This window comes from Lepus europaeus, chromosome 22, assembly GCF_033115175.1.
Source record: "Lepus europaeus isolate LE1 chromosome 22, mLepTim1.pri, whole genome shotgun sequence".
Classification (NCBI taxonomy): Eukaryota; Metazoa; Chordata; class Mammalia; order Lagomorpha; family Leporidae; genus Lepus; species Lepus europaeus.
In genome coordinates, this window is record NC_084848.1 from 9,667,237 (window position 1) to 9,684,092 (window position 16,856).

A 16,856-nucleotide genomic window follows, 5' to 3' on the forward strand; every position below is an offset into this window, starting at 1 on the left:
GCAGGTGTTATGGCACAGCGGGTTAAGCCACCCCTTGTGATGCCTGTATTCCATATCAGAGCATCGGTTCGAGTCCCAGCTGCTCCACTTCTGATCCAGCTTCCTGCTAACACACCTGGGAAGGTGGCAGAAGAAGCTCTAAGTACTTGGGCCCCTGTCTCCCAGGTGAGAGACCTGGATAACGTTCCTGCTCTGGCCTCAGCCATCCCAGGCCTGGCCGTTATCATCTGGGGGAGTGAACCAGTGGACGGAAGGTCTCTCTCTCTTGCTCTCCCTCCCCCCTGCCTTGTTCTCTGTCACTGTGTCTCCCTTTAGGATAAATAAATCGTACAGGCAATGTTTAAAAAAGACCTGAGCTGTCCCCGGAGGGCCGCCGCCTGGAGCCTGGGCTGCCACAGGGGGAGGGATGGTGTCACGCTGCTGGCATCAGCAGGAGGTCAGCAGAGGCCGAGCCTGCCTGCTCCCCATGCACAGGGCAGAGCAGGTGTGCCCTTTGCTCTGCTGGACGGGGCCAGAGACCTGGGCCGGGTTTGGTCCCGAGAGCCCGGGTGTTGCAGAACGAATGAGAGAACCCTGCTTCTGTTTCCCCAGACTCCTTCCACACGCTCTCCTGTGGGCCGCAGCTCCCCACAGCAGGTTTTATTCAGAACGCACTTCGTCCCCCCCAACTCGCACCACCCCGGAATCATGCCGCTTCCTATCCCGGACGTGGTCCGTGGCAGAGGCAGGATCTGCACTTGGGCTTCCGGTGGCTTCTCCGTTAGATGAGGGCAAATGCCAGGGTCTCCCTCCCCACACGTTTCCCGCACGTTAAGACAGGGAAGGACCCGGCACCGCTGACTCGGATTCTCAGGGCGGAAACCTGTGTGCCGCAGCCCCGCGGAGGCCTAGGTCCCCGTTTGTTGGTGGCATCCCATGGGCGTCAGGGTGTCTGGATGCGCCTGGCTGATCGGTGGCCCGGGGATGTGTCTCCTGCACCTCGTCACCTCCGGGGTACCGTTGCGTGTCTGTGGCATCCAGCAGGGTCCATGTGTTCACCACTCACTGTGGAAGCAGCTGGGCCTTTCCTCCTCCCAGGGGTAGTGAAGTGGGCGGGCCCTTCCCCTCCTCCTCCCCCTCCCCCTCCTCCTCCTCCCCCTCCCATCACCCCCCCCCTCCCCGCCAAGATTTTTGGTAATTCTGAGGGACTTGCATGCTTTCCATGGCAAGCTCAGGTGACAGGCTTGGAGGAAGGTGCCCTGTGCATCCCCGGAGGTCTCCAAGGAGGCGGTGCTCGGGGATAGTTCTATGAGTACCGCCATGCCCATCCCAGCTCAGAAGCCCCTCTTGGGGTTTGCACTCCCATCCTGTGGCTCTGCGTTCTCTCGTGAAAAGCCGTGTCCCAGTGCACTGTGGGGAACTGGCCGCGGCTGCGGGCGTCTTCCTCTCGAGATGGGGGCTGTCTGCCCGGCAGGAAGGGGCAGCTCGCCGCTTTACCTGGCCTCTGTTGCTGGAGACACCAGGGCGGTCCGTCAAAGCGGGAGTCTGCTGCGCCCCATGTGTGGCCCTGCCCGCGTCTGTGATGCCCCTAGCGGGCGGCTGTCCCTCCTGTCCCAGGACACCGCCCTCAGGGCCTCTGCCAGCCAGCAGGGGTCCTCTCGTCTCTAGTCCAGACTCCCGGAACTTGGAGCCGTGGTTACAGCAACCTCGCAGATCACCTGCGGTTACTCCTCAGGTCACAGATGAGGAAGCCAAGACCTCAAGAAGCCGAGTGGCTCCCCGGTGGGGGGTGACCAAGAGGTGGCGACACCCCGAGCCTGGGCTGGCTGGCCACGTGCTCGCCCCAGCTCCCTGCGGGTTGGGGGAGCAGGGGGCGTTGCGAGGAGCTGTGTTCCCAGCTCATAGCCTGGAACTGGAGTCCACCGGCCAGGACTGCACATCTCAGGGTGGGGGTGGGAGTGGGGGGGCAGAGGATGTCTCCTCCACGGATCTGGAGCCTGTTGGGGATGTATTTGTCTTGCGGGCAGTGGGTGACCTTTGTCGTGATGCAATGCTGTCATCCACCCAAGTCAGTCTTGGTGGGGGAGGGTCCCAGAACCGACACCTCGTGTGCAGTCCAGGCCTGGTTTAACAGAACCAGCTGTGCTCAAGGACTGGTGCCAAGGGGACGGTGGCCCACGTGGAGCCCCACTGGGGACAGGCCCTGCAGTGAGAACTGGGACGGCGGCCCGGCCTGAGGCAGCTCTGGAGGATGCCTTCCTAAGGGGCGCCTCGGGGCCGTCCCCTGCTGGGAGGGTGCAGATGGGGGCCCACGCCCGCACCAGGGCTGCCGGGCTGAGCTCCCCTGTGGAGGACCAGTGTCCGCGGGGGAGGAAGGAGCGTGGAAGCAGCTGCTGTTTGCACCTAGGATGCAGTGTAGACGGTGTGCAATGAGAGGAGGGGGAGTGGGAGTGGGCGGCTCTGGGCAGTTCCGGGGCAGGGGCCTCACCACTTAGGGCGGGGGGATTTTTAAACATCCAGAGTTGGCTGCAGGGAGGAGCCCCTGGCCCCGTACTGTGCTGTGAAGTACGAGGGGAAACAGAGTCCACTCGAGTCCACACATGGACTTCCGTGTGCAGTGCTGGTGAAAATGCTTACTGGGGAACCAAAGTCAGGTCCCGGGAAAGGAAGTGGCCATGTGGGTCTTTGTTTTTGTTGATAACGTTTCCTAAAGAGCATCATGTAGGGCCTGGCACTGTGGCCCAGTGGGTTAAGCCATGGCCCGCAGCGCCAGCATCCCATATGGGCGCTGGTTCAAGTCCCGGCTGCTCCACTTCCAATCCGGCTCCCTGCTAATGTGCCCGGGAAAAAAAGCAGAGGATGCCCAAGTCCTTGGGCCCCTGCACCCACAGGGGAGACCTGGAAGAAGCTCCTGGTTCCCGGCGTCAGCCTGGCCCAGCCCGGGTTGTTGCAGCCATTTGGGGAGTGAACCAGTGAATGGAGGACCTCTCTCCCCCTTCTGTCTTTGTAACTATGCCTTTCAAGTAGATAAAGAAATTTTTAAAATCTTAAAAAGAGACACCTTGTGGGCATCTTTTCCCCTCACCGTTGCTGAGCGCCTAGGCTGAGGGCTGGGTGGGGCAGTGGGTGCCTGGCCGAGTCCCCAGCTGGGTGGCCTGACACAGCAGGCCCTATCCTCACAGTCCCCAAGGCTGACTCGGAATCAGGTACTGCAGTGCCAGCTGCTTCTGGAAGCTTCCAGCGAGGCCCTGTGCTGCCTAAACAGAAATCAGGCCTGGCCCCCACCTTGCCCGCCCCTAACCAGAGCGGGTGTGCTGTGCTTCCAGGAATACATCGAGGCCCACCCCGAGACCATCATCCTGGACCCCCTCCCCGCCATCCGGACCCTGCTCGACCGCTCCAAGTCCTACGAGCTCATCCGGAAGATTGAGGCCTACATGCAAGGTACAGAGCCCCGGGGGTGGCCCGGCAGGGGCCGGGGCCTGGTCTCTGAGCACCTGGGGCAGCAGCAGTTGGCTTCCGTGGGCTGGTGGGTGCTCCCGCGAACGGCAGAGGGTCAGGGTGCTCGGTGGGAGAGCAGCCCCAACAGCTTCTGAAGGGCTTCACTTTGCCGGCTTGAGCCTGGAGGGAACAATGCGATCGCGCTGGGGCTTGGGGTGCAGGAGTGGGGCGGGGCAGCCAGCAGGGTGACCACTGGAAGAGGGAGGCAGACCGAAGACAGGAGCCTCGAGTCAAACACAGGGGGGGTGCGCTACTGCGGGGTGGGAACCGCCCTCGCGGGTGCAGGTGCTTATCCCTGGGGTCTCACCTCCACACCCGCCTCCCTCCACCCCAGGAGCCAGGCAGCTCCAGGAGAGTCAAGGCTCCCTTCCAAGGTGCTTGGTCTCTGAGAAGGACCCGTTGGGGATATGTTGTTAGCAGGAACCCAGCCCATGTGCACCTGGACCTGGGCGCTCGTTTCCCGTGCTGGGGGCCCCGGTGGGTGCTGTGTGGCTCACAGCCTGCGTGCCAGGGCTCCATCCTGAGAGCGTGCCGTGGACCCTCTCCTGGGTCCTCTCCTGTGCCCCTCACTGGGCTCCTCAGTGGTGGTCCTTCGTGTTCTGGACGGGTCGCAGGGACCCTCAGCGTGTAGCAGACCTGCTGACCTCCCAGTCTGTGGGTGGTGAGGCCAGCCTCTCCCAGGCAGGCGCCCCGGCTCCTGGCCCCTGGGTTGAACCTCCACATCCATGGCCAGAAGGCCCTGGACCTAGCAAGCCGCTGGCCCTCTCTCGGGAATGTGCCGGAGGCCTGTCCGAGGAGTCTCCTCTGGGGTGCAGGCCAGAGGAACAGGGTCTGCGGTGGGAGCACCGAGCAGGGAGGACTCCGCCCCTGTTGCACTGTTGGAGCCACACAGTCCCCGGTGGCTGGGGCGGGGGTGGCAGGGACTGAGGCACGGGGCTCCCAGGCAGGGCAGCGGCGTGAGCTGACGTGGGCGTGCTGAGGCAGGGACCTTGCCCTTGGGCAGCAGTCACAGGTGTTTGAGCTGCCGAGTCAGGAGATGAGCTACCTGTATCTGGTACCTGTATCCTGTTGTGGGGTGACAGGGGACCAGCCACAGGGGCTGCCTGTGCCGAGCCTTGGACAGAGCCTGCTCTGTCGGGTCCTAAACCTTCCATCCCAGGCATCAGCTGCTCGGGAGCCAGGCTGAGGGGTCGTCAGGCCGGGCGAGAACTTGCTGACCACACTGCGAACAGGCTTGGTTTGCGGCTGGCAGGAAGCACGGGGTGTGTGGGCCGAGTGCCACACCCCGAATCTTCCTCACCGCGGCCGTGAGCTGGGCCTGGAGCCCTCTCCCAGCCGCGGGGGATGCCCATTGCTGCTGGGCGTGTCTGCTGACCCTCCCTGTCCCCTGCAGGTGCAGAGCCTTCCCGGAAGTGCATCCCTGGGGCTCCCCGCCCCAGCCTCCTGTTCCCGGAGGCACCAGCCCTTTACTGTAAATGGCCATAATTACTGCTGAGTTCCCTCGGATAATTATAGCAATCCCAGCGGCAGCGCTCTGGTGTGGGCAGAGGGGGCTTGGAGAGACTCTCTCAAGTTGTCACTGTCCCCAGGCCGAGGTGGCGCTCCCTGTTTTCAGAGTGCCCGGGCAGCTGCAGGGGTCAGCTGGGGAGGCCGCTGGGCCCAGGGTCCTCTGCTCTGCAGTGGGGGTGGGTGGGGGGCCGTGCACGGGGGAGGAGCTCTAGGATGCGGCACCTGCACAGGTGGGCCGTCTGCGTCCCTGTGAGCATCGCCGTGCAGGACCGCCCACTGGCCTTACCTGTTTGCGTATCCTGTGGCCGGGGTGTGGGTGGCCCCTGCTCGGCTGTACATTCCCAGAGTGCAGCCTCTTGTAACTCAGAGCCTGGAGGGGAAGCAGGGGCCTGTCTGCCGGCTGTCCACCCACCCCTGCAGCTAGCATTCACTGTGCTGTCAGCAGAGGCCCAAATCAGAGCAAGCTTCTGTCTCCCGAGAGGAAGACAGCCTGGCACTGGTGTGCAACAGCAGGTACCCAGGCTCTGTCCATAGGGTGGCCCTCCTGGTCCAAGGTGGCGGCTGAACCTCCAGCCATCACGTCCTCGTCCTCGGTCTGGACGTGAGGATAGAGAGGAGACTACAAAGAAGGAGGCCTATGGGGACAGATGGGCCTTCATTATCTCTTGAGAAAGGGTTCTGGACGCTGTTCCCCCATCACTGGCTGGATTTCTCGGGATGAGCTGCAAAGGGAGTAGGGAAATGCATAGCCCTTAGCCTGGACAGCCATGGGCCCAGCTGAGATTCAGGAGTTTTGCTCCCATAGAAGAGGTGACAGCGAGCCTTGGGGGACCACTGGCAGGGTGCTGTGTCACCATCCAAGATGTGGGTTCCTGCACTAGGACCCTGTTTCCCACGTGAGGGGGATAGGCCTCAGGAACAAAGCTGCTCCGGGGGCTTCCAGTGACCCGCCCCAGAGTGCCTGGGCCGCGGCGCCCCCAGAGAACGGCTGCTCTGGGAGGCGGCCACGTGGGGACCGGCCAGCGCCCACAGTCCTTGGGTAGACAGAGGCAGAGGGAGCACGGAGCCTGGATCCCATCAGACCCAGTGTGGAAGCTTCCAGAAGCTAAACACTGCCTGATGCAGGTGTGGGGCAGGAAGGGGGGAGGCTGCACGGACAAACCAGAGCTGTGTCCCTCGGTGGCAGCCCCTTCTGCCGCCCGGCTCTGGGACCCAGAGGGAGAAGCCCCAGGCCGAGGCCTGGCTCTGCAGCCCCACAGTGAGTGATCCCGGACAAGGCCCTCGCCGCTCCTGAGCTGGCCGAAGCCCCACGTGAGAAGGCTCCTGGGCTGTGTTTGGGCGCTGGGTCAGCGTCCTCGTCCCCAGGGGTGGCAGGTGCACAGGGTCTCAGGCCTTGGACTGGAGGGCTCTCGCGTTCTCCTTCTCCAGCCGTTCCCGCTCACGTACTCTGGGGGTGACAGATGGCCTGTCCCAGACACCGGGCCTCCCCGGGGAGGGGTGCACACCGCCGGGCTAGCATGTGCCCGTGGCTGGTGGGGCTTTAACCAGGGCGCATCATGGAGGCTGTGTGGAGGCTGGGTTGTGACAGAGTCATCTGGGCACCAAGTGAGGAGAGAGAAGCAGGCCCCCAGCAGAGCCTCTGCCTCCCACGTGGGGGCTGCCCCCTGAGGCGGGCTGTCCAGGGCTGTGGGTTAGGGAGGAGGCTCAGTCCGTGTCCTGTTGCTCTCGGGCGGCCACAGGGCACCAGGTGCTCTCCATTGAACCTGGGGCCACCCTGCAAGGAAGGTTCTGTCACCTGCCCAGAGCTGTGGGGGCGGGGCTGGCGTAGGGACCCATCCCCGCAGGGCGTGCTCGTAGCCAGCGTCACTGGAAATACAGTGTGGGTTCGGCTGCCCAGGGCCCAGCGGTCCCCAGGATTTCCAGGTGCTGGGGCATGGATAGCTGCACTGCACCCAGGGGCGCCCTCTGGTGTCCAGGAGATGGCACTGCCAGGGAAAGTCCTGGTGTCCACTCGGGCGCCCAGCAGCTCTGCCCAGAGGAGCAGTGCCCTCTGTCGTTTCCGAGGGCGGCAGCGCATTGGAGCGGAAGGGAGCGAGGCCCTGCCGAGGAACCCTGGGCTCGACCCGCAGCTGCGTGCCGCCCTGTCGCAGCCATTTGCTCATCAGTAACGTCAGGTTGCTGTTTGCTCCAGGCCGGGCAGAGGGGTCCTGTGCTGGGTACCGGCCATACCCCCGAGTGCCAGCCTGCCCAGCCCACAGGGCCAGGCTGAGGGAACAGCGTGCCCCCTCCCTCGAGGGGTCTGCCATGGGGGAGAGCCCAGATGAGCCCCCCAGAGCAGGTGGCTGTAGGAGGAGCACAGGCCCTGGAGGCTGACGGGGAGACTGGGCCCTGTTGAGGGTGCTTCCTGGGCCTCGGGGTGTCTGAGACGCATGGGGACCTTGTTTGCAGAGCCGGGCGATGCTCAGGCTAAGTATTACCCCCAGCCGGGACTGACAGGCAGCAGCTGTGGGCCAGGCCGTGGTCCAGGGCTCCGGGATTGAACCCTGCCATGAGTCCCCCTCGGGTCACCAGGCCATGAGCCCTGGGCCCAGGCCTGGCCCTGGCAGGGGGCTCCCCCTTTCAGATGAGGCCCCCGGAGCCTCTGCGCCAAGGCTGCACAGGTGACGTCGCTCGTTTGGGGTTTCTGAGTGACCCCAGCCCCTTGCTCCTCGCTGACCCTGCAGGAGGGACGGGGCCCTGTCCTGAGCTCCAGGCCAGAGGCCACCCCTTGCTGCTGCACTGCTGGCCTCACATCTCACCCTGGGGGCTTCAGGGGCCTGAGCTGACATAGCCCCTGGGAATCCTGAAAGCATCAGCCCGCTGGCCGGTGCCCGGCTGGAGCAGCAGAGGCCAGACACACCGAGGGGAGGATCGGGCCGGGGTCCAGCTGCACCCCCCCTCCCCTCCCTCCCTCCCTGGCCTCCTGCGTGGGCCCAGGGGGCTCCTCACTGCCTGCACACTGGCTGGGGGCCCTTCCCTTGCTCTCTCCCTGCCCTGGCCTAGCTGCACGGGGACAGGGGCACCTGGGGAGGGTGGCTTCCCCGGCAGCCTCGGCCCTGTGTCCCCGCCTGCCACCTGGAGCCAGAGCTCAGCTCCTCCCACGGGGGCTTTCAGGTCCAGCTTCCCGCAGGGAGCCTGGCGGAGAGGAAGGGACGTTCAAGGCCTGGGCCGAGCCCCTCGCTTCCCACGCTGTGGCCCAGGACGCAGGCCTGGGGGCTCTGAGACTGACAGCTGACGGCTGCGGGTCCATTCCCGCAGAGACCCAGCCATCCGCTCCCACAGACCTGAGCCCCGGCAGGCCTTGCGAGCCATCGGGGCCAAGGGAGGGACCCCCATCCCAGGAGATGCACCTCGGTTTTGGATGTGGAAGACAGGAAGAAGTGGGCCTTAGGGTCAGCGAAACACAGTGGGACTGGGCCTTGCCGGCCAAGCCCACAAGGAGCCCTCTCCCCATCCTGAGGCTGTGTGCGGCTCTGCCGGCCTAACCCTGCCTCACCGTAACCTTCCCTTGCCAGAGGCTACCTCCATTCACAGTTCTGAGCCATGCTTCTAGGCCCTTCTACACGTGGAGATACACACATTGCGCTATGACCCGCGTTCCCCACTTAGTGCCATCGGAGGTCTGCCCTTTGACGGCCGTCCAGTACCCCATCACTGTCATGTGTTCGCTGATGTTGGACTCAGAGTGTCACTCCAGTTCAGTATTCAGGGCTGCAGTAAAGCGATCTCTGTGCATCTTGGGTAGAATTCGCCCGGGCAGTGGCGCCTCCTCGCCACAGATCATGCACATCCCGCAGGCTGGCAGATCCTGCCGGAGGTTGGAGCACGCTCCCTGCCGGTCGTGCCGGTCTGCCCGGGGGAGTGGGTTCCCAGCGCGCCCTGGTCTGCACTCCGGTGCTCGTAGGCGAGGTGGGCAGCTCTTGTGTGTGTCGCCCCCGCCAGTAGATCTTCCTGGTGCTTGCCCATTGCTGGTGCTTACTGATCCATCGGGGCCCCTTCCGGACAAAGGCGACGGTCCCGCGTTGGACAGTACGGCCCGCGTGGCGGACACGAGCATCACCTCTGCCCAGGAGCCCGGCTCTGCCGCCAGGAAGAGCCCTGGAGACCTTGTCTTTAAAGCACCTTCCGAACAAAACGGCGGCTGCCGTTGGGGAGTTGAAGCCGAGTGGGGGCAGCGAGCATCTGCCCCGGGGGCCGGAAGCGGCCGTAAATCATGCAGCAGCTGCCGTGGACTTAATCCGCGTCTCCAGCAGCCTGCTGCGGCTCAGGAATGTCTGCGGCTGCACCAGCGCCCGCGTCTAGCTGCTCGGCTCCTGGACTTCGAACATTCCGGGGGCAAGTGGCTGTCTGGCCCCGGGAGAGGAGACGGTCACTCGCTGAGTCAGATGGGAGCGGAGCTGCTGGGCCAGCCGGCCATGGCCTGCAGCATCCGACCCTACCGGCCCCGGCCAGGAAGTGGTATCCCCGTGGCATAACCCTGTGGTGTCCTGCTGTCCCTGCCCTCGAGCAGTGACCCCCGCTCGGGTGCGGGCAGCTCCCCTGTGGCCACGCAGCCCAGTGAGGGTCAGGCTGCTGGCGGTGGGGAGGCAGCAGCTGCAGGAAGGCCGGAGAGCCAGGATGGGGCGCTCTGGCTGCTGGTGAAAGGCCGGCTGGAGGCTGGAGAGCAACCCAGGAGCACCAGTGTAAGTGCCAGTCCAAGTCCAGGGCCCTTAAGGACCAGGAGAGCCAATGCTAGGAGGACCAGGGCCCCAGCTCCAGCACAGCGGGGTGGGGGAGAGGCGGATCCCCCCCTCCATGCCCCACCTTTTGTCCTCAGGCCCCACTCAGCAGGGAGGGGCCATGTGCTGACTCAGGCTGCTCTCAGCCCCACAAGCCCAGGGTGAAGCCCAGCCGGCCACCTGGGCACGGTGCTCACCGCCCCACCCAGGCGCTGATGATGGGGGAAGCAGGGAGGAGTTGGGGGTCCGAGGGTGCTCAGCCTCTCTTGGGCTCCCAAGATCACACCGGAAACAGACGGCACAGGGCGGCCTGACCCCGTCTGCCGAAGTCTCTGCCTGCTACGGGTGTGGTCGGGGACCTGGAGGCAGAAGCAGCCTCGGCGTCCCCTGAGACCCGTCTGCCTGTGGCTCTCGGGCCCTGTCCCCAGATGCTCCGTGCGCACTGGGTGGTGAGCAGCACCCAGCCCTGCCTGGGAAAGGCTCGCCCTGGCTGACCTGGTTCCCCGTGGCCTGGGGCGCCTTCCACTCTGAGCGCCTCCCCCCGCCCCCAGGGGCTGCCTGCCCGGGAGGACACCTGCAGCCTTGGGTTGAGGCTCTCAGGCAGTAGCAGCTCCCGAGGGCCCCTCCGGACCCCTGGTCAAGTTCGCCATGGCCCCCAGGGTCACGGGGTGGGCCTTGGGGAGTGAGGGGGAGGCAAACTGCAGCCCACTTGGCCCACTGGTGCCCTCCGTGTGCCACACGTGGTCCCCGCGTGTGAACTCACAGCAGCCCCGTGGAGTGGGTGTTATTGCCCGCACCTTGCAGGTGCAGGGTGAGGCACAGAGAGGCCAGGTGGCCGGCCCACGGTGAGACAGGAGATCCGGAACTGGAACCCAGTGCCTGGGCCTCGAGTCCTTGTGCGCTCAGCAGAGGCTGCTGCGTGAGCTCTTGGGGCAGGGTGGGGGTGGAGGGACCGCGTGAGGGTCTGCTGCTCCTGGGTTTCCCAGAGCCAGGCCCCTCGCGCCACATCCCCAGGGCTTGCAGCTCCAGGCCTGGGACATCTGATGTCTTCACAAACAAAACCTGGTATTTGAATTTGACCTCATCCAGCGCTGTGGATGAACCTAGAGGTGCACATGACCTGTGCCTGCGGTCCAGTTGCTTCCTTCCTTGTTGAGTGACCCAGGCCCCCCCCCCCCCCCCACAAATCCAGCCCTGCCCTCGGGGGACCCTTGGGCTGCGTGGACAAAGGCGCTTTTCCTAAGCCAGTGTCAGGGACAGCTGTAGTAGCTGCGAGGGGACGTGTGGTGGGAGCCGAGCCGTCATGCACTCTGCAGATCTGAGCAGGGGAGGGCTGTGGGGTGCAGGCCTGGGCAGTGAGGGCCCCGGGAGGGGTGTGGCTGGAGCGCTGCCTTGCAGCCTTCGGGCCAGGGGAGGTGGCTGGGACGTCACTGTGGTGGCGAGGATGGGGTCTCCCGCTGCCTCCCGTCCCCGCTCGGGCCTGCAGCTCCCACTGTGGAGCAGCCCATGCCTGCACTGCTGGGTGCTGCTGGGCGCTGGCCAGTGCACGTTTGGGTTGTTTTCTGAGCCGCTGTCAGGCTACAGCGTGGTTCACCCAGGGTGCACAGAACCGCCTTCCTGTCTGGAATTCAGAGGTGACTTTGGACAGGCGGGCACTGAATGAGTCATGAGCACCTGAGCTTGCAGACTGGCCTAGCTGGCTCCTTCCAGTCCCGGGTGCAGCCATCATCAGGGCTGTTCCAGACCAACAGCGCCACATGCTGGCGAGATTGGGCATTGCGGGCCACCTCCTCCCTGCATCTCCTGTTGGTTTCCAATGCTGGCAGCACATCTGTCAGTTTCTCTTCACTTGTGAAAACTTGTCGAGGAGAGGGTTTATTTATTTATTTTTATTTATTTGACAAGTAGAGTTATAGACTGAGAGAGAGATAAAGGTCTTTCTTCCATTAGTTCACTCCCAAAATGGCCACCACAGCTGGCACTGCACTGATCCAAGGCCAGGAGCCAGGTGCTTCCTCCTGGTCTCCCATGTTGGGTGCAAGGCCCAAGCACTTGGGCCATCCTCCACTGCACTCTCGGGCTACAGCAGAGAGCTGGACTGGAAGAGGGGCAACTGGGACTAGAACCCGGCACCCGTATGGAATGCCGGTGCTGCAAGGCAGAGGATTAACAAAGTGAGCCACGGCGCCGACCCTTCTATTTTTTTTTTAAGATTTATTTATTTATTTGATAGAGTTACGCAGAGAGAGAAAGAGGTCTTCCACCCATAGATTCATTCCCCAGTTGGCTGCAACAGCCTGAGCTGCACTGATCCGAAGCCAGGAGCCTGGGGCTTCTTCTGGGTCTCCCACATGGGTGCAGGGGCCCAAGGACTTGGGCCATCCTCTACTGCTTTCCCAGGCGCATCAGCAGGGAGCTGGGTCGGAAGTGGAGTAGCTGGGACTTGAACTGGCACCCACATGGGATGCCAGCATTGCATACGGCGGCTTTATCTGCTGTGCCACAGTGCAGGCCCTGGCATGGTTGATTTCTTCAGAGGCCCCGCTCCTTGGCTTACGGACACGCCTCCTTCCTGTGTCTTTCTGTGTCTCCTGTCTCCTGTTGGGACAGGGCCCCCCACCCCCCACCCCCGTGCCTTCATCTTAGCTTCCACATGCCTTGAGAACCCTTTCTCAGGGCCGGTGCCTTGGCACAGCAGGTTAAGCCACGACCTGCAGAGCCGGCATCCCGCGTGGATGCCCGTTCAAGTCCCAGCTGCTCCACTTCAATCCAACTCCCTGCTGATTCACCTGGGAAAGCAGTGGAGGACGGTCCAAGTGCTTGGGCCCTTGCTACCCACGTGGGAAACCCGGAAGAAGCTCCTGGCTTCAGCCTGGCTCAGCCACAACCTTTGTGGTCATTTTGGGGGCGAACCAGCGAATAGAAGATCGCTGTCTCTACCGCTCTCTGTAACTCTGTCTTTCAAATAAATAAAATAAATCTAAAAAACAAAGCAAAAAGAGCTGGGAGGTGCCTCACTCCAGAGAGCTTTGAAAGATGGGCTGTGGTGGGCCTGAACGGGGTGACAAGGAAAGGCGCTGTGTGGGGAGAGGGTGCCAATGCGGGGCTTCCTGGGTTGACAACCCCTGGGGCGTTGATTCAGGCTCTGGAAGAAGCCCCAATGCTAAGGCCACTGCCCCCGTTCTGTCAGTGGAGAGGTGGGGAGCTGGCTTGTGCTGGGCAGCCTGGGGCGGGGGGGGGGGGGGGTGACCCCTTAGAAGCAGGGCCAGCTGTGGTTCCCATGTCTCCAGATGCCCTCCATGGTGTAGCCTCACCGTGTCCCAGTCCCAGCCCGGGAGGTGGGCAGCAAGTGAGGAAGAGGATCCAAGAGTGGCGGTGGCCTGGCCGGTGGCACAGGGCGCAGCGGCTGGGCTGGCTCTCGGCTCGCAGAAGCAAGGCTCTTTTTCACCACCCAGTTTTGCCCGCTGGGCTCATCTGTGCCATGATGGCTTCCTCCAGGCCCTGAGGCGCCGTGGCGTCAGCTCAGTCTGATGGAGACTTCCACGTCCGTCGTTGTTGGGACATGTTGTCAGTCAAGTGGCCGAGAGACGCGGTCCTCAGTCAAAACAGAACCGGAAGGAAAATGCAGTCACAATGAGGGTGAGGCCCGACCCATCCCAGGAAGCCAGCAGTGGACGTGGCCGTCACTCAGCCCCTGCCTGCCCCACTGTGGGTCTCCCAGTGGGGCACCTGTTCTGTGCCAGGCCTCCCAGCAAGCTCTAGGAGCCGTCACTCCTGTTCTCCAGACGGGGAAAGCACAGCCGGGCCGCTTGCCGCAGGTTTCAGCTCCAGGCTCGGGGTCAGCCTGCAGGTGCCCTGCTCTCCCCCTGCCCCGTCCTTGCGTAGCCTCCGGTTTGCCCCTGGCCCCCTCTCTGCACTTGTGGGAGCAGTGAAGGTGTGCACTTAGGCCCTGCCCATCTCCAAGGGCTGTCCAGATTTGCAGTCTCGGATCGGGAGTGGAGGGGAGCACAGAGACCGGATGTTTCCACTTCCCCGGGTGCTCTGAAAAGAATACAGCACACCACAACCCCACAGCAGCCGCTCTCCCACTCCCATCCAGAAAGAAGGACAAGACAGGCAAGCAGCACAGCCTTTTCCAGGGAAGGCCCCAGCTCTGTTCTGACTGAGGGGCTACTGACAAGGCCACCACTGGCACCCCGGCTTGAGTAGGAGTCTTGGCTGTCACTCGCGTGGGGCCCAGGTGGTGGGAGTGCCCCTGGGACTCCCTAGCCAGGGAAGGCGACCGAGCCGCTGGTTCCAACTTAAATCGATTTTTTCTTTTGTTGCTTGTGCTTTGTGTCCTAGCTAAGAAGTCCTCGCCTGTTCTCAGGTGAGGAAGACTCGCAGCTGTGTTTTCTTCTGAGAGTTGGGCGGTTTCAGCTCTTCCGATTAGATTGTGAGTTAGTTTTGTGTGCGGTGTGAGGTAGGGACCCGGCTCCTCTCTTCAGCATGGGGACATCGGTTCTCCCAGGAGCATCGCTGAGAATATTCTTTCTGGCGTTGGTTATCTTGGCATCCTCGTAGAAAACCAGTCGAGCACAGGTCTATGGGTTTACTTCTGGGCTCTCAGTTCTGTTCCATGAGTCCGTGTGACTGTGTCTGTCCTTAGGCCAATGCTAACTTGTTTTGTAGCCTTTAGTAAGTTTTTTTTAATAAATACCTGCTGTGTTCTAAAGATTTATTTATTTGAAAGGCAGAGAGGGTACTGGCACTGCTGTGTAGTGGGCTACACTGTCGCACTGGCGTGCCACTGGCTGGTTTGAGTCCCGGCTGCTCCACTTCTGATCCAGCTCTCTGCTATGGCCTGGGAAAGCAGTGGAGGATGACCAAAGTGCTTGGGCCCCTGCACCCGCGTGGAAGACCTGGAAGAAGCTCCTGGCTTCAAATGAGCTCAGCTCTGGCTGTTGCAGCCATGTGGGGAGTGAACAGCAGATGGAGGACTTCTCTCTGTCTGCTTCTGCCTCTGTAATTCTGCCTTTCAAATAAATAAATTTTTTTAAAAAAAGAAAGAAAAAAAGGAAGGCAGAGTGACAGAGATCTTCCTGCTGCTTCATCCCCAAGTGGTTGCAGTGGCTGGGGCAGGGCCAGACTGAAGCCAGAAGCCTGGAACATTATGCGGGTCTCCCAAGTGGGTGGCAGGGACACAAGTTCTTGGGCCATCATTTGATGCTTTCTCAGGTGCATCAGCAGAGAGCTGGATCAGAAGTGGAGAAGCCCCTGTGGGATGCCAACATCACAGGCCACAGCTTAACCCATTGCACCAAAAATGCCAGCCCCTCTAGTAAGTTTTGAAGTTGGCAAATGTGAGTCCTCCACCCTGTTCTTTTTCAGTGTGTTCTGGCTATTCTTAGTCCCTTGTATTTCCCTGAGAGTTTTAGGATCAGCACATCCAGTTCCTGCAGAAAGAAAGCTGGGGTTGGATGGGCATTGCCTTGAGTCTGTGGACCCCTTGGGCAACACCGTGAAATCCCCTATCCATGAACATAGTGTTCCTTCCCTTTGATTGTAGCCGTCTTTAAGTGCTTCCAATCACGTTGTGTGCTTTTCGGCGTTTCATTCTTGCACTTGTTACATTCATTCCTAAGTGTTTAGTGGAATTACTTTCTTAATTTCACATTGAGATTGTTCATTGCTGGGGCATAGAAACGCAGTTGTGTTTTGTGCGCTGGTCTGGAATCCTGCAACTGTGCTGGCCCCATTTGCTAGCTCTGGCAGGTTTTGACTGCTGTTGGTGGGTTCCTTGGGGTTTTCTGTATACAGGATCCTATTTCTGCAGATAGCTTCCTTCCTTCTTTACAGTCTGGATGCTTCGGGTTTCATGTTTCTTGCCTAAAGCCATGGCTAACACCCCCAAGTGCAGTGTTGGGTAGGAGTGGCAAGAACAGGCCTCCTGTCTTGTTCCTGATCTCAGGGGAGAAGATCCAGGCTTTGCCCGGGGGCTGTGATGTGTGGGACAGTCGGGGCTGCAGGTGGCCTTCTTTGGGTAGTTAGGAAATTCCCTCCCAGCCGTAGTGCGGTGGGTGTTTTGTTTAGATTATTTATTTATTTGAAAGGCAGAAATAGAGACAGACAGACAGATCTTCCATCTGCTGGTTCACTCCTCAAATGGCCGGGGCTGAACCAGGTCGGAGCCAAGAGTGCCATCTGGGTCTCCCACATGGGTGCAGGGTCCCAGGCACTCGAGCCATCCTCCGCTGCCTTCCCAGGTGCGTTAACAGGAGCTGGGTCGGAAATGGAGCAGCTGGGACTTGAACCAGTGTCCATATGGGGTGCCGGTGCTATAGGTGGCAGCTTAACCCACCAGGCCACAGTGCCAGTCCCTGTTGTGCTTTTCCACCCTGCAATGGTCAGACCTTTGTGTGCATGAATTGAGATGATCGGGTGGCCTTTGTCCCTTATTCTGTCACAGGCGTCATCCCCCACCCCATCCCACCCCGCCATCGGCTGGGAGTGCGTTCCAAGATGCCCCGTGGGTGCCCGGGGCCACAGGCGGTGCTGACCTCCACACATGCTGTGGTTTTGTCCTGTGCGTGCTCAGCTCTAATGAAGTTTAATTCACAAATTAGTCATAATAAGAGAGTAACAACCACAATTAGTAACTAAACAGGACAGTTCTACCAATATTGTGTCATAAGTTTGTCAGCACCTGTACACCTGTTCTTTGGAGCCATTATTAAGTCAGGTCAAGTTTACTTGAGCACAAGCCCAGCTGCCCGGTGACCAGCGGGCAGATTCGTGTCCCCGGCAGGTTCTGGCAGGAGCGCCCTGCTCAGAAGGGCATGCAGCGGGCGACTTAACGTTTGCACCTTTCGGGAATGTGGCTGGCCGTGGGTGTCTGAAGCATGGCTCGTGCAGCTGTGGTTAACAGGGTGGGGGCCTCTCTCCCACGGGGCACTGCTTTGATGGACTGCCCCGTGCTGAAGCTGCTGTATCGAGGGGTTTGCCACGGGGCGTGCTGTTAGGGACCTCACGCAGGGGCCTCTTTCCACAGGGGAGGCCACTGTCAGTAGCACGGACTTGGGACCCAGGGTCCCAGCCGGGCGTCCTCGCCTCTGTGACTCCAGGCAGGGA

General features: G+C 61.8%; 2 protein-coding genes across 2 annotated transcripts in view; one reads left to right on the forward strand and one right to left on the reverse strand.

Annotated features, from left to right (window-relative positions):
- Positions 1-16,856, forward strand: part of ITPK1 (inositol-tetrakisphosphate 1-kinase) — a 139,330-nt gene that overhangs the window by 103,256 nt on the left and 19,218 nt on the right. The window contains exon 4 of the mRNA XM_062181252.1: positions 3,306-3,423. Within this exon, the coding sequence (XP_062037236.1) occupies positions 3,306-3,423 (118 nt within the window). The remainder of the gene's footprint in view (positions 1-3,305; positions 3,424-16,856) is intronic.
- The window catches only part of RIN3 (Ras and Rab interactor 3), a 328,519-nt gene that overhangs the window by 32,413 nt on the left and 279,250 nt on the right, over positions 1-16,856 (reverse strand). The window lies entirely within an intron of this gene.